This window comes from Castanea sativa, chromosome 6 (genome assembly GCF_040712315.1).
Source record: "Castanea sativa cultivar Marrone di Chiusa Pesio chromosome 6, ASM4071231v1".
Classification (NCBI taxonomy): domain Eukaryota; kingdom Viridiplantae; phylum Streptophyta; class Magnoliopsida; order Fagales; family Fagaceae; genus Castanea; species Castanea sativa.
In genome coordinates, this window is record NC_134018.1 from 11,594,022 (window position 1) to 11,611,569 (window position 17,548).

The 17,548-nt window shown below is 36.9% G+C and overlaps 1 protein-coding gene across 1 annotated transcript; it reads left to right on the forward strand.

The window, feature by feature from the left end:
* The first annotated feature begins 2,701 nt into the window (after nucleotides 1–2,701).
* Nucleotides 2,702–4,804, forward strand: LOC142639453 (uncharacterized). The gene has a single exon (XM_075813626.1). The coding sequence runs from the start codon at nucleotides 2,702–2,704 to the stop codon at nucleotides 4,802–4,804; it is 2,103 nt and encodes a 700-aa protein (XP_075669741.1).
* The last annotated feature ends 12,744 nt before the right edge of the window (nucleotides 4,805–17,548 follow it).

Here is a 17,548-nt window from a genome sequence, read left to right on the forward strand (position 1 = left end):
AACGGGAAAGCCTTGCCATCAATGCTTTCAACAATACTACAAATATAACAACATCAACCCATCAAGGTGACATGTTGTGGATAATTTGGTGAAGCACAACCAAAACTACTCTTCTTAATCTACTTGGTTAACCTACAAATAAGTTAAACAGTGGGTCATTATTTGAAGGGAAAAACAAAAATTTACATAAGATAAAAGATTTAAAACAGAAATATGGGAAGAAAAAACTAACCTACAATCGGTAAAAAATTAAATTCACACAAATTAATTAAAAAAAAAAAGATGTAAAATGAAAACTTATCTCGCATTTCACCTGAAATGTGACCGACATCACCCAATGCAACGGACTAAAGCATCATTTAGAATCAATAAATCATACATCAAAGTAAGTTAATTTTTTTGCACATTGAAAAACATAAAAGTAAAAGGTTGGGTTGATTTCCAACTAAATACAGTGAGCAATGAGATATGTAAAGCCTTATCTTTCAAACACTCAAATAGTCAAATTTATTACAAAAGTCAAATGAAAATGTAATGACCAAATAGATCAATAGGAGGCAACAACCGAAGTTAGTTTTTTTTTTTTCATTAACGTTTAGACAATTTTTCATACCTTTGTATAACACGATCAACGAACAAAAGCAAAGATTAAATGCAAAAAAGGTTTTACTTTTTAACTTTTCTAAGTTCTAATTCAAAATACAAATATAATCCCAAAGATATTGAGAGTGAGAATTTTATCTTGTATAGGAACGAAAAAAAATAAAAGAAAGAGAATGTGTGAGAGAGAAAGAAAGAGATGTTATACTGGATGCAAATTGCTATCTTTGATCACAGCCTTTCCACCAAACCTAATGAAATTACACCTTCTTCACTGAAAACCACTGAAAGAGAATCAAATAAACACCAATTAACTTCATAACAGAGGAGAAAGTGAATAATAATTTTTTTTTATAAAATATGAGAGATATCAACCTAGATTGGAAATGTAAGCATCAGAAGTTTATTTGTAGGCTATTCCTTGTAGGGAAAGAGAAATAGATGTCTATTAAATTTTTTTTTTTTTAAAGGAGAGAGAAAGAGAAATAGATGTCCATTAAAAATAAATAAATAAATAAAAAGGAGAGAAATAGATCAATCAGTGGGGTTGGTGACTTTTTTATGGGATAAGTCTTCAATTTGTGGAAGATATCTATAAGTAGTTTTGGTTAATTTTAAATTTTAAATAAAGAATAGGGAGACATGTGATGATAATGGGTGAAAAGGAGGATACAGATAAAAGTGGATTAGTGGGAGGGGAGAGAGCAAGATGGAATATATATATATAAATTAAGAAAGAAAAACGGAAGTTTTGTTTTTGTAAGTGGGGTAGGCAGTTTTTTTTGTTATTAGAAACGGGCGTGGGATTTTTTTTTTTTTTTTTTTCTGTTTAGTGGAAAGTTAAAAAGGATATTTTTGTGGTAATTTTTTGTGCATTTGAATAACGGCAGATGTGTTTTTTTATTTTATTTTATAAGTATGGCGGATGTGTTTTTACAAAGAAATTGTGTGTTTGTTTTACTTAAAAATTTTTTTTTTTATAAATGGATAAAATAATTTAAAAACTATTAGGAGAGTGGTCCTATTTTATAGGCAATGTTTTAATGAGCCTTAAAGATGTATTTTTACCAAATTTTGCCATAATTTACACCTAGGATGTAGGGGTATTTTGGAATAAAAAAAAATCCGGTCTAAATAGAAAAAGCTGCTTAAATAGTAGTATAGATACATTTGTTGAGTTTTTTTTTTCCTTTTAAAAAAAAGGGTAAACTACATATTTGATCCCTATCATTTACATTATATTTCAATTTAGTCCCTAACCTTTTAATTGTGTCAATTTGGTCCCTAATATTTCAATGTTGTGTCAATTTAGTCCCTGTAGTTATATATTGAATGAAAATTATTAACATGGCGAATGACCAAAATAAAAAATTAACTTCTGTTGACGTGAAAATAAACTAAAATTTTATTTTAGTTATTTGCTATGTTAGTAATTTTCATTCAAAATATAACTGCAGGGACTAAATTGACACAACATTGAAATATTAGGGACCAAATTGACACAATTAAAAGGTTAGAGACCAAATTAAAATATGGTGTAAAGGATAGAGACCAAATATGTAATTTACTCTAAAAAAAATCATTTTCACGTTTATTTTCAAATCATTTAAATAAAAAAAAACATCTTCAAGTTTATCTAAAAAATAAAATAGAATATTTTTTTCAACGGTTGCTATTATTAACGAAAAACTAGAAAAGAAATATCCGTATTTTGCCCTGTACGGCTGTAATGAAGCATCGAATTTGACTGTATAAATTCATTTGAGAGAGAGAGAGAGAAATGGATTCTGTGACGAAAATGCCCCCGAATAATTATGTGGCATTGGGGCTTTTTGTCTTTTTGGAACGTCTGTCCAGCTTTCACTGCAGCAATAGCCAAGCCAACACCTTTGTCCTGCAAACACAAACAGAGAATGACCGTATATGGTAGAGTTTGGAAATGTAAAGCAAATGAAACAAACAAAAACCCATAAAAGTTTGATCCTCAAAAAACAACAAAAAAAACCCATAAAAGTTTTTCAGTTTAACAAAAAAGAGAAAAAACCCATTACCACACATCCATCTTTGAGTCCAATTTCCAAACTTTTCTTAACATCAAACAATGGCTGAACCCCCAAACACCATCTTCAACTTCAGAGAGGAGCTCATGGTTTTCCCCATTGGTGACCATAAGCCAAATCTGAGACCAGCCCATTTCCTCAACCCATCTGTGAATCCCACTGATGAAACAATCTGTGAGCTTCCCTCACTCTCTCCCTCTTCACTGCCACCCACTTTTGAGCCCTCAAAATGGCCCTTGAAGCTGACATTCAACGGTTTGCGTTGGCAACCACCAACAAATTGGAAAGCTTGGGTCGATTCCTTGCGTCCCAAGTATCAATCTATATGGAAGAAAGCAGGTATTTTTGAAGCCATCATGAATTCCACTTACACAATCCGAAAAAACGATGATTTGCTTCTTGGTGTTGCTGAGAGATGGTGTTGTAAAACCAATACGTTTATTTTTCCTTGGGGTGAAGCAACACTCACCTTGGAGGATACAACGGTTTTGGGTGGTTTCTCTGTTTTGGGGCACTCTGTTTATGTTTCTTTGGAAACCCAAGAGTTGAAGGAAATAGAGGAGAAGCTGGTTCAAGCTAGAGTAGAAACTGGGAGGAGTAAAGCTCGCAAGGCTCACCCATTGCAGTGGATGAAGTTGTTAAGGAATAGTGGGAGTGAAATAGAGCATGAAGCATTTCTTGTTATGTGGTTGTCAATGTTCGTTCTTCCTAATTCTGACTTGATTAGGAAGCAAGTTTTTCCCATTGCTATCCACCTTGCTAGAGGAACCCGAATCGCGCTTGCCCCAGCAGTTCTTTCTAGCATTTACAGGGATTTGTGTTTGTTGAAAAAAACCATAGTTGGTGTGAACAAATTTGACCCTGGTGATGACGAAAATAGTGTGTTAGAAGTGATCATTCGGTCACCGTTTCAATTAGTTCAGCTTTGGGTATGGGAGAGATTTCAAGCATTGCAGCCAAACCCCAAGTTGGTCATATTTGGTAAGCCTGTGTTTGCTAAATGGCATAGAGTTAAAAGTGTGAATGTTGAGAATGTGAGATTGGCTCTAGACTCGGCTGGAGACACTTTTCTTTGGTGTCCATATGCTTTGTATACTTGTAACTCGGATTCCCCGAGATTTTATGGAGAAAAGGAAATGTGGGTACCGGTTGATCCTAATTTGGATGAAGAAATAGAGGCATTTGCTAGGTGCTTGAGGGTCTCCCAGCTTGTTGGACTCGGCTGTACAGAAAAGTACTTTCCACATAGAGTTGCAATGCAATTTGGAATGGATCAAGATGTTCCAGGCTGTGTTACTCAATGCAAAAAGACTCCTGAAATTGCCTGGAACGATTACAGCAAGCTGGTAAGTGATGTGAAATTATATGTTCCATCAAGGTATTGTGAGAGTGGTGTTACCTCTCGTTACTTGAAGTGGTGGAAGCAATCAAAAATATCTGGCCAGCAAGACTCGATTAAGCTTATTGCAAGAAGGCAGAGAAGCATGAGAGTGCTAAATCAGGCACCACAGGCTTCGAAAGGCAACGATGGTGATGTTCCTTCTGGTTTTCCTCTTAGTTTTAACAAGGTTAAAGCAGGGAACTCTGTCAATGTAGATAAACGTAAACCAACCGTTGAGGAAGACATAACAACACAGAAACAGGTACCAATGTCTTCAATAGGAAGGAAGGGAGGTAATGATGCTGATGTTCCGCCTGGTTTCCCTCCAAAACGTAAAAAGGTTGAAGTAGGGAACTCTATCAAGCAAGATAAATCAGCAAGTGAGGGAATGATATCTTATGGCATGCATGAAAGTGTAGGTAAAAGTTTTTCATGTGGAAAAGATGGAGTCAATGATGGAGGTATTAGAGAGATGGAGCCAATGATGAAAACTGTGGAAATACTTACAGGTGAAGCTGAAGTAAGAGGTTTAGAGAGAGCCATAGAAGGTACAAGTGAGGGCAATGCAGGAAGTGTTGTTTACAACAGGGTGAACATCTATGATAATGAAGGAGAAGGTAGTAGCTTCAAACCTGAAATACCAAGACTGGAACTTGAAGGTCGGATTATTAGGCTTGAAAGAGAGGTTGTTAAGCTAAAAGCAGCAATTTTTGGCAACAGGTTTGAGGAAATACCTACCAGAGAATGCAGGTCTGCCCAATAGCAGCACAACAAAATTTCTTTGCTTAATTTATATGGATAACTTATGTTTTACGTGGTTGAATGCATAGGATGAAGTAAACGCAATAGTTAGGTGCTAGTAGCCCTATACTTCTAGCTGAACTTGAACCTCTTTCATTAAGTAGAAACCTTTTGGGGATGATTTAGTGCCTATGCATTAGATCTTTTAGATTATTGGACAATGATATGTCTCTGTAGTCACATGTGATGGTAGTGTTGAAATCTGTTCATCAGAAGACAGTGTAGTTAATTATCACAAGAAATGGTAGATGAAAGATATCTAGTAGCTTAAAATTTTATTGCTCTCTTCACAAAACTTCTAAGTTCTAGTGTTAAGAATTTCAAGGCATTTCAGTTTTCATTTGCTCTTCACTTTGATTTCTGCCTTGCAAGTGTAGGCTTCTTTGAACTTTTTAATTCACCTGGAATCAAACAAAACTCATTGACTAGTGTTGAAATCTGTTCAGCAGAAGACAGTGTAGTTAATTATCACAAGAAATGGTAGAAGAAAGATATCTAGTAGCTTAAAATTTTATTGCTCTCTTTACAAAACTTTTAAGTTGTAGTGTTAAGAATTTCAAGGCATTTCAGTTTTCATTTGCTCTTCACTTTGATTTCTGCCTTGCAAGTGTAGGCTTCTTTGAACTTTTTAATTCACCTGGAATAAAACAAAGCTCATTGACTAATGGTTTATCCAATTAAGTAGCTATTAATGGTATTTCTAGTTTGTTGTACCTTAACTTCTTGTGTGGAACTCTTTGTTACTGTTCAAGAACTCATTTTTTAGTCCATTACTTAGCCCCATGTTGTCTTTGGGTCTAGAAAGACCCATTTGACACTTATTTGGTTATTCATAATGGCAGTGGCTTGTGGAGTTGTGATGCTTTGGAGTAGATTTTTGTGTATCAAACCTGCGGAATTTGGCATTTCAAAATTTTCATGTTCATCTCTCTTCAGGTAAAAATAATAGCATAAATGGGATGAGAGAGCATACTCATCCAAAGCAAGTCAGATAATCATCAGTCATCATAGTATACGTGGGACAAGAGACTACTCATCTGAAGCATTAGTCAAAAACTCTAGAAGCCCTGAACAACTATCAAATTTTGATTACTGATAAATTATTACTTGATTCCAAAAGTAGATTGTGTTTAAATTTAAGATCTTATCAATAATTCTAAAAAATATAAGATGTCAAGATAATGATTAATCATTTAACCATTATTGGAACTGAATTTATGATTGGAAACATAAGTCTTCATCTTTTCCCAGAAGAGAACAGTACTTTGACCTATGGAAAGCCTAGTGTGGCCCTCGTATGACACATATTCTAGGCGCATGCAACACTAGATGGCAAAGCATGAATGTAACAAATAACAATCAACATCTTAGCTTTTACAAGGCACGCACCGTCTCACTTGCACTCACTACACTTAAGTGATACCTCACTTACAGATTCATCATTTTTCTCTCAGTACAGCCCCTATTTTCCAAACTTCAGCTTCTTCCTTCCTTTATCTATAAGCTTATAGGTTCTAGCTTACTATTTTATTGCTTGCCCAAGACGTCTTCTAGAACAATACAAAAAGTTGTGGCTGAAATTTTCTTCTACAAAGAGAAGTCTAGAGAAATATCTCATAGATAATACCAAAGAAAGTGATTGATAGAGAAACTCAATAATTTATAAAGACAGGCAGTGGTTATTTTTAAGCATAACAATTATCAAAATTAATCATTTTACTCTTGTTGGGGACCATAATTTGGGTCTTATGACTATTCTAAAAACAAGCTCATAGGATGCAATATTAAATGCCATAAAAAACTTATATTTTTCTCATCACTAATTGATTTTAAGGTAGAGTAGAACAGCTCACGATTCGATAAGTAGTATCCAATCCAAGGTCATGAATTCAAATCATAGGATCGTCATGGTGAGGGGGGATTGTTAGGAGACCACAATTCAGCTCCTACGATTGCTTTAAAAACAAGTCTGCGGGGCACAATGCCAAATGACATAAAGGACTTGAGTGTGTCTTTCTCATGACTATTATACATACATACATATATATATATATATATATATATGATAGAATTTCAACCTATAATATTCACTTTATAATGATTTATCTTATTATCAAGCTAAGACATCAATCGGTTTTTGATATATAAGCAGAGTTCAAATCCCAGATATCCTATTTAACGATAAGAGATTTTATAAATTATGCTAACTGAAACCCACTCTTCATTACCAATTGGTTTTAAGGTTGAGTGGCACAACTCACGATCAAACAACTATTATTCTAACATAACCTTTAATATTTGATATGTTGTTAATCACCCAAAATAAAAGGAATTAAGACATTCATTTATTATATTTTTTAAATCTACCGATTACATTCGTTATCAATTTTCAATTTGTAAATATTATATAGTAAAATTTATAGTATCATTTAACATTTCTCTTTTATGAAGCAAATTGGCTTAGAGTGTGTTACCAAAAGAATCTCCAAGTTGTTGATTATCCTCGTTACCATTTGGTTTTAAGGTTGAGTGGCACAGTTCACAATTAGACAACTATTATTCTAACATAACCTTTAAAATTTGATATATTGTTAATCATCCAAAATAAAAGCAATTGAGACATTCATTTATTATATTTTTGAAATCTACTGATTACATTCGTTATCAATTTTCAATTTGTAAATATTATATAGTAAAATTTATAGTATCATTTAACATTTCTCTTTTATGGAGCAAATTGGCTTAGGGTGTGTTACCAAAAGAATCTCCAAGTTGTTGATTATAACATATTGACATTAGAAATTTTAACTGCCTTAAAAAGTTAGAAGAACTGTATTTTTTTATATTATTTACAGATTGGATAAAATTCTATATATTATTAAATGATAGAATAAAATTTTAACATATAATATATGTTCTATGATAATTTTTGTTTATCATCAAATCAAGATATTAATTGATTTTTATTATAAAAAGAGTTCAAATTTCAAATGACTTCTTCAACAACAAAAAATTTATCAATTAAATTAACTGTATTTTTTATATTATTTATAGATTGGATAAAATTCTATATATTATTTAATGATAGAATAAAATTTTAACATATGATATATGTTCTATGATAATTTTTGTTTATCATCAAATCAAGATATTAATTGATTTTTATTATAAAAAGAGTTCGAATTTCAAATGACTTCTTCAACAACAAAAAAAATTTATCAATTAAATTAACTAAAATCTGCTAAGAAAGCACTGTATTGGTTTAGAAAACGTACTAAAAGAAATTTCTGAAGAGTTTACCCGTCACCTCAATATCTTTTAACAAATAGACATCCAAGTCCTCCCCAACTTCTCTTAAGATTAGGCGTTTTAGCATCTTGAGGAATTTTTTAAACAACAAAAGAAGTGTGTGTATATCTACGGCTCTTGTCATTTTTATTATATTATGGAATAAGTGAAACCAGAAAATTTTTCCTAATTCTCAAATTTTTGGTAAATGTGAGTGGCCTTTATTCACCACCCTTCCTTTGTTTTGGTCCGTGTCATGCGCTTTTACGCGAAAAAAATTGAAAATAAATATAAAAATTAAAAGGATTCTCAACCCTTTTTTTAGAAGAAAAAAGTTTTTTTTTGGGTAAATAAGAAAAGAGGATTCTCAACCTTGTAATTAAGATTTTAAAAATTATATTCGGAGTGCTTTAAAAGTATTTTAGAATAATGTGCACCATTCGTGGAATTATAATGTTCAAAAGCAAATTATATATATATATATACACACACACACACACATATACATACATATATACACACACTGGTATTATGTCCGTGCGATGCACGGTATAATTTTTTTTTTTTTTGATAATATAATTAAATTTAATAACAAATAAAATGAAAAAAGAATTAATTCAAAATTTAAGATTAAAAAATAAATTGTACTTGTACACTTAAAAGAAATTTAATTATTATTTCTTATTTTGATATTTAAATAATTTGTTTTAGTGTTGATTTCATTCAAATGGTTATAAGTTATATATATATATATACACACACACACATATACATACATATATACACACACTGGTATTATGTCCGTGCGATGCACGGTTTAATTTTTTTTTTTTTGATAATATAATTAAATTTAATAACAAATAAAATGAAAAAAGAATTAATTCAAAATTTAAGATTAAAAAATAAATTGTACTTGTACACTTAAAAGAAATTTAATTATTATTTCTTATTTTGATATTTAAATAATTTGTTTTAGTGTTGATTTCATTCAAATGGTTATAAGTTATATCAACCCTAAACTAAATCAATAATAAATAAAAATATAATACTCTAACTTAATGTAACATTCTAACTTACTAATAAATAAATATAACACTCTTGGTGCGATGGTCACTCCACAAGTATAAGTGTTTGTGGGGTGTGGAGGGCTAGGGCCGAGGTTCAAGTCTCCAGGAGGGAGCTTCACACACATATACACTTAAATTAAGTTAGACTAAAATTCTATCTTGTATAAAAAAAAATATAACACCCTAACTTAAAGTAATGTTTGTAATTGTATTGTGTTTTAGCCTTTAAGAACACATATATTATTTTTTTTAACATAAAAAAAACACGGATATCAATAGTACACATGAAAAAATAATGAATTCAATAATTGAAATGGTTGAAAACAAAATTAAGCCAAAACCTCAATTCATTAATGAAAAAATGTCCAAATTTTTTAACTTAAAAAAAACGGAGTTCAATAAAGATAGACTTACATAGAAATTTGGACGGATGGATTCTCTCGTATCCAATTTCATGTTTGACAGCAAATTTTGCTTTTAATTAAAGAATATAGATTACATAGAATAAAGCACCCAAAAAAAAAAGCCATAACAAATTAAATCCATAATAATATATTGATGTCAACAACAAATAATCATGTAATAAGAAATTAAAAAATACAAAAATATTACTTGCTATATTAACTTCTAAAAAAAAAAACTAAAAGGTGTGATCAAACATAGAATTTCAGCCTATCAATAAAATTTGTTGATAAAAATCATATTATATGTAATAAAAAGGCAACAAATACACAAAATCTATTCAAGTTGATGAAAGAAAGAAAAAATTACCTGGAAGGTTGTAGGTAGGGCAGAGAGGAGAAAGGAGGAATATAGCAACTAATTGTAAAGTACGTAGTAGAAATAATGAAACTCCAAAAAAACTATGTGTATATATAGTGAAAATTTTAAGTTGTGAAGAAGATATGAATAAAAAGAAGTAATTTATGTGAAACTCAAATACTTTTTTTTTTTACTTTATTATTAAGAAAAATATGACATAAAATGCAAATTTATCCATAAATAAATAAATAAATAAACCTAGGAAAAAAGAAGAAGCAAGCTCTACTTTTTTTTCTTTTCTTTTTTCCTTTTACGTTTTTTAAAGAAACGTAGGAAAAAAAATTCATCAAGATCAAGATGGTGTCAACTAAAATCATAGATGGCAATGGTAATCTCTTTCTCTCTTTATATATATATATTGTAAGCGCACAATTGCACCTGGCCCCAAGAACAGTTACGGGCTCAGGCCCAATGAGCCTTAAACAATATGAATTTGTAGAGTGTGGGCTTGAAACCCAGGTTAGAAGTGACTAAGGGTTAAATGACAAGTCAAAGATTGCTAACACTTGAAAACAACAAGGAATATTGTAAATCAACCTGCTCGGACGCAAGCCGAGAGCTGTTCTTATATCATCTCTTTCTCTTTTTTTCTCTTTTCCTTTTGGATTACAAAAAAGTCAGTCCCCATTTTCTGTTCTAGGTTGCTCCTTAAATACTCTTCTTTTTGATACTTTGTATACGTGTTGCCCTAACTCCCCCCTAGCCTAGATATTTCTGTTCTCAGTGCCTTTGAATAGTAACCAGAAGTTTCCCTTCCACTGTTCAAGTGTCACTTCCCCATTAATGCGGCCAGGGTGGTAGGTGCAGGGCCTTTAATATGGAGGTGGCAGCCTTTATCTTTGGTATTTCCTTAACATCGGTGCTTCTAGGACATTCAAGGGTTTCCCCCCTTTAACCATCGGTCTTGACCATGTCATTCCCTAACCTTTATCATGAAGTCCCGGGTTCTCCGGTGTCCATCCGTAGAGAAATTCACCCTCGACTGGATCCTCGGATCCTCGGCGTATGGGCCGACCCGTAGTACTAACAAGTTCTAAACCCAAGAGTAGGTCGGCCTTCCCTAGCATGGCCCAAAGGCCCACATTCCCATCGGGGTCTTTTTACCCCCCACAATAGCCCCTCAAAACTCTAATTTTCAACGTCCGATGAGAAAAATAGGGTTTTGATCCGACGAGAACTTACTCCACACACTTTGTAAATAATTGCACGTGTGGAAATCGTTTCGCGTCCTAGAAGATGCCACATGGCGGTTTTATTTTCAAAACGCGCACATTTATTACCGTAAGTTGTACCTTGTCCCCCACGTTCAACGGTGAGATGAGCATCCAACGGTTCTTATCATTCCACGAAAATTTGGGCGGGACGAACATAATTTCGAGGCCGCTTTTCCGCACATCGTGACGCTTCGGGAACCGGCACCTTCATTTAATTCCCCAGGGGCTAATCCCATCAAAACATCAGCAATCATACTTTACCTGCAGAAAACCGTGGAAATTTGCACACCTTTAACTTTGTAAGTTCTTGCTCTCTCTATCTTTAACCTTTTCTCCTCGGATATAGTCATCGGCTGTCCTCGTAGATATTCTCCCCTTTAGAGTTTAGCCTTTCGTTCTTTTCTGATGGGTAGGTTTAAGTGTCTAGTGGATACCGCCGCTGGAATGGAAGGCTTCAGAGCCAAGTATCACATTCCCGGCGATGTAGGTTTAAAATACTGCCCGGCAGAAGCCGTGGCCGGTTCTAAAAAGGAGGGAGAGGTTATCATCCCAATGATAGCCTTTATAGAAGGTGGGATGACCCTCCTAATGAGGCCTGTAACTAGGGAGTACCTTCGCAACCACCGGTTGTGTCCCGATCAGTGCCTCCCAAACGTTTTTAGAGTTTTGGGTAGCGTCGATGCTCTAAACGAGCAAATGGGTCTAAACCTCACCTGGCATGATGTAGTCTTTCTGTACGAGTCCCACAAACTCTCCAAAGTAGGTTACTACATTAAATCTCGCTCCAGCGTCGTTAGGCTAATCTCCTGTTTGCCCAAATCCAACAAAGGCATGAAGGATGACTACCTGATCGTCTCTGGAAACTGGCACGACGGCCTCCACTGCCTAGTTGAGTGGGGAGATCCAGGTGCGACACCTTAGGATTAGCCTCCCCCCGCATAAACTCCTCTAATACTCACAAAAAATACACACTCACATGCATGCACGTTTATTTAGGTTTATCATATGTTGTGTGAATCTGACCATGTTCGTTTGACTTGGTATCTTTCTTCGCAGATAAGCGACACGTGCACCCACGCTTAAGCCACTGCAACATTGCAGATCTCAACCGAGTACTGCACTCCGAGGTGTTTGTCAGCGAGGACCTACAACTCAGAGCGGCTCATCTGATTCTAGGGTACACTCTCATCTCCTCGGACTTCTAGGAGATAGAAAACGCTATAGTAGCTGGTGACCGAAGGCGAAGGAAGATAAACGTAGCCCGGCCGCACTTTTTGGACGACCACGATCTCCCTGACGCCCCTAACACCGTTTTATACGGATAACCCATTGCGGCAATCCCCCTCGCCGTGCACTCTCAGGCAACTGTTGTTCCAAAAGAGCAGGTGTCTTCTTCAAATACACTAGACGAAGAGATAGATCAATTCCAACTTGAAGACACCGAAAGACCTCGAGGGAATCAGTTCATCGTGCTTTCTGACGAGGAGGAAGAAGCCACCAAGGCCTCTGGAATTGCAGGGTTAGTCGTCGCCCAACGAGAGGACGAATCCGAGGAAGATATGGACAGAATGAAGGGTCTCCTAACCAATAGAGCTGCTAAGGTCGTGGAGAAAAAGACGGGGGGTCCTAAGCTCTTCAAATTTTGCCACCTCCCCCTCCTCCAGTTGAGCCAAAAATTCCAGCCGAGGATCCCAAAAAGAAGAGAAAGGGGGAGGCTGAGGGGACGATCAGCAAGGACCCCAAGAAACCACGACAACAACCCCAACCGGTTCAGCAGCAGAAGCTGGATAAAGGCAAGGGTAGGGCCCGCTCAGTTGAAAGCGGGGAGATCAGGTATGAGGCCGAAGTGCGCCGAGCACCGGTCACCTGGTCCCCTGACTTAAGATTGGATGGTGCTCCCATCTCCTGCCAATCCAGTATAAGGGCGGTTCAACTAGGCCATGCCCACCACTTGGCCGAAGTGTTGGAGCGCCCTCTTCTGCTGCCCAAGGATATGGAGACCTTGGAAAAAATGAGCCAGCCACAACTATTCCTTTCTTTAAAAAGGGATCTAGCGCTGGTAAGTTTAATCCTTTTAGGAAGATTCCACTTTTAAGAATACTCGTAAGTTTTTTAGTATTCCTGATTCCATCATACTTTGTTACAGGCCATTCAAGAAGTCTTTGTAGCCGAGAAGTTCATAGAAGACACTCGGAAGAAGGCCAGAACTGAGCAGGAGATTAGGATGGAGACTGAGAAGTCCTTGGGCACAGCCCTTGCTAAAAATGAGAAGCTTACTTCGGAGGTGGCTGAGCTGTGGAGAGAGAAAAATGGGGTCGAGTCAAACTTGAAGACTATGAAGACCCAGATAGAAGGGCAGCGCAAGCTCCTTCACGAAAAAGATGATGAGCTCTCCCGAGCCCAAAGGGAACGCTCGGATTTGGAGAAGGAACTTGCACTGATGAAGGAAGAAGCCAGCTCATTCCATTGCTCTCTACAGGCTGCCAAGCAGACGAGCTACGAGGAAGGGGTAGCAAACACCGAGGAGCAGCTGACAGAAGCCTTCGCGGCTTTATGCCGGGAGTACTGTCAGAAAGTCTGGGGGGAAGCCCTAAACGTAGCTGGAGTTCCTCTATCCTCAGATCTGAGGAAGTCCGAAAACGTTTGGCTTCCCCTGGAGATACAGGAGATTGAAGAGGCTCCTGCTGCTACTCCTACCCATGAGTCAGCTCTCCCTGCTCTGCCTCCGATGGTCCCACAACTAATTCCAGCTCCTACAGAACCTTCAGGTTCTAACAAAGAGAAGGAAGGAGGCGAGGATGCAGAGAAGGATTTGAGCTAGAAAGTGGAAACCAACGTCCTTCCAACTAAAACAGAAGACAAAGGAAAGTAAGTCATGACTCCCTTCGAGCTGGAGTTGAAAGAGACCGAGGCCACCAGTACCTCTCAACAAGATTCTCCTCTAAAAGCTTAGGACCTAGCTTTAGGACTTCTCTTTTTCTACATCTGTCTTAAATATGTAATGTACATTTAAGTAATTAATGAAGAAGTATTTTGTTTGATTCTCATTTATGTTGCATCCATTTTACTTTATTCTTGTTATATTGGTCGTAAAGATTGCCATTAGTACAGGGTCAAAAAGGGGCAGAGCAAACAAATCTAACTTCAAGTTTTGCACAATCATAACTTCCACGCAGTCATTCGCGTGTTATTAAAAACTTAATAAAAAGCGATATGGCTAATATGTTTAAACAATGCCTTGGTTAAAAAAGAGAGACCTCATATAACAATGAAGACCTTATAATGTATAACATTGTTTTTAGTAGGATGTAAGATCCGAGGACCATTCCTTACATAAATTTGCTTAACACTTAAAGACATAGAACTTTAAAATCCGATCTAACAAACAGTAAGGTACTAATTTCCAGGCACAATGAGGAATTAACTTTAATCAAGTTTGCGGTCCGAGAACAAGACTTATCCAAGTTGCTGTTTAATTATTTAGATCAGTAATTTCAAATGTTAATTTTCCCAAAGTAGGAGGTCTGAGGACCCGCCATAACTTAGGTTCTGTTTAACAAATGAGAAGACATCAATTTCCACAAGGTTTGTGGTCTGAGGACTACACTTAACCAAGTTTCTGTTTGATTCTTTAGAACAGTAGCTTCAATTGTTAATTTTCCCAAAGTAGGAGGTCTGAGGACCCGACATAACTAAGGTTCTGTTTAACAAATGATAAGATATCAATTTCCACAAGATTAGTGGTCCGAGGACGACACTTAACCAAGTTTCTGTTTGATTCTTTAGAACAGTAGCTTCAAATGTTAATTTTCCCAAAGTAGGAGGTCCGAGGACCCGACATAACTAAGGTTCTGTTTAACAAATGATAAGATATCAATTTCCACAAGGTTAGTGGTCCGAGGACGACACTTAACCAAGTTTCTATTTGATTTTTTAGAACAGTAGTTTCAAATGTTAATTTTCCCAAAGTAGGAGGTCCGAGGACCCAACATAACTAAGGTTCTGTTTAACAAATGATAAGATATCAATTTCCACAAGGTTAGTGGTCCGAGGACGACACTTAACCAAGTTTTTGTTTGATTCTTTAGAACAGTAGCTTCAAATGTTAATTTTCCCAAAGTAGGAGGTCCGAGGACCCGACATAACTAAGGTTCTGTTTAACAAATGATAAGATATCAATTTCCACAAGGTTAGTGGTCCGAGGACAACACTTAACCAAGTTTCTGTTTGATTCTTTAGAATAGTAGCTTCAAATGTTAATTTTCCCAAAGTAGGAGGTCCGAGGACCCGACATAACTAAGGTTCTATTTAACAAATGATAAGATATCAATTTCCACAAGGTTAGTGGTCCGAGGACGACACTTAACCAAGTTTCTGTTTGATTCTTAAGAACAATAGCTGCAAGCATCAGAGGTACTCATAACTTTGAAATATTAACTGACAAAAGCACATTTTATTAATAATAATATCTTCTAAGGTTATTTACATTCCATGGACGTGGTACAATTCGTTCGTCCAGGTCAGCTAGCCGATACGACCCTATGCCTGCTACTGAAACAATGCGATAGGGGCCTTCCCAGTTGGGTCCTAGTTTACCCCAAGCTGGGTTCTTAGAGGTGCCAACAACTTTTCTTAGCACAAGATCACCAGGTGCAAGTGGCCTTAGCCTCACGTGGGCATTATATTCTCGTTTTAACTTCTATTGATAGTAAGCCGTTTGAACCATAGCTGCCTCGCGTCGTTCCTCAAGTAAATCAAGACCTTTCTCTAGGAGTCCATCGTTGTTCTCCGGGCTAAAAAAACTTGTCTTTAGGGTAGGAAAACCATATTTCAAAGGTATCACCGCCTCGGCCCCATAAGTCATAGAGAATGGCATTTCTCTAGTGGACCTGCGCGGTGTGGTCCGATATGTCCACAGAACATGAGGGAGCTCTTCTACCCATCTGCCTTTCGCATCGTCCAACCTTTTCTTCAGCCCACTGACAATGACCTTGTTAACAGCCTCGGCTTGCCCATTTCCTTGAGGATAAACTGGAGTGGAATATCTATTTATGATACCCATGTCACCACAATACTTTCTAAAAGCCTTACTATCGAATTGAACACCATTGTCTGAGACGAGTGTGTGTGGTATACCGAATCTAGTGACGATGTTTTTCCAGACAAACTTCTTGGAGTCAACATCTCTAATGTTTGCTAAGGGCTCGGCCTCAACCCATTTAGTGAAATAGTCCGTTCCCACGAGAAGCCATCTTTTGTTACCTGTTGCCCTCGAGAATGGCCCAACTATGTCTAGTCCCCACTGTGCGAAGGGCCAAGGACTGGAAAGGGGGTTAAGAACTCCTCTAGGTTGGTGAATATTAGGGGCGAACCTCTGACACTGATCGCATTTCCTGGCGTAGTCTTGAGCCTCCCTTTGCATATTGGGCCACCAATAACCCTAAGTTAGAGCTCTGTGGGCTAAGGATCTTCCCCCAGTGTGGCTGCCACAAATTCCTTCATGCAGTTCTTCCAGAAGCCCTTCCGTTGAGTCAGGGTGTACACACAACAAGTACGGTCCTGAAAAGGATCGTTTGTACAGTTTCTGGTCCTCGGACAACCAGAAACGCAGCGCCTTTCGGCGTATCTTATCTGCTTCAGATTTGTCCTCAAGAAGGACATCATTCCTAAGAAAAGATATGACCGGGTTAATCCAACTAGGTCCAGGCCTTATTAGATGGATGCGAGGTGTGTTGGCAATGACAACAGAGGGTTCTAGTAAATCCTCAACGAGGATAACCCTAGGTAAACCTTGAGCCGAGGTAGTTGCCAGCGTGGCTAAGGAGTCTGCATGGGTGTTTTCGGTCCGAAAGATATGAATTAAGGCGAAGGAGTCAAATTCAGCTTGTTGACGTTTGACCTGGGCCAAATATTCCTGCATTCTGGGGTCTCTAGCCTCCATGGTCCCCATGACTTGGCCGACCACTAACTGAGAGTCCGAGAACATATGGATTTCCCTTCCACCCATTCTACATACCATCTGCATGCCTACCAAAACTGCTTCATACTCGGCCTCATTGTTAGTAGCCGAGAATACCAATCTTAAAGATTTTTCGAAAACAATTGCTTCAGGGGACATTAGATTAAGTCCAACACCAGACCCTCTCTGATTAGCACCCCCATCCACATACACTTTCCAAGCCGAGGGCACTGCGGCCGTGATCACTCCAACTGATTTTACATCCATGTGTGCTTCCTTTAAAGCTTCTTCTAGCAATGGTTCAGTAAACCCTGCCACCAAGTCAGCAAGGACCTGGCCCTTCACCGAGGTGCGAG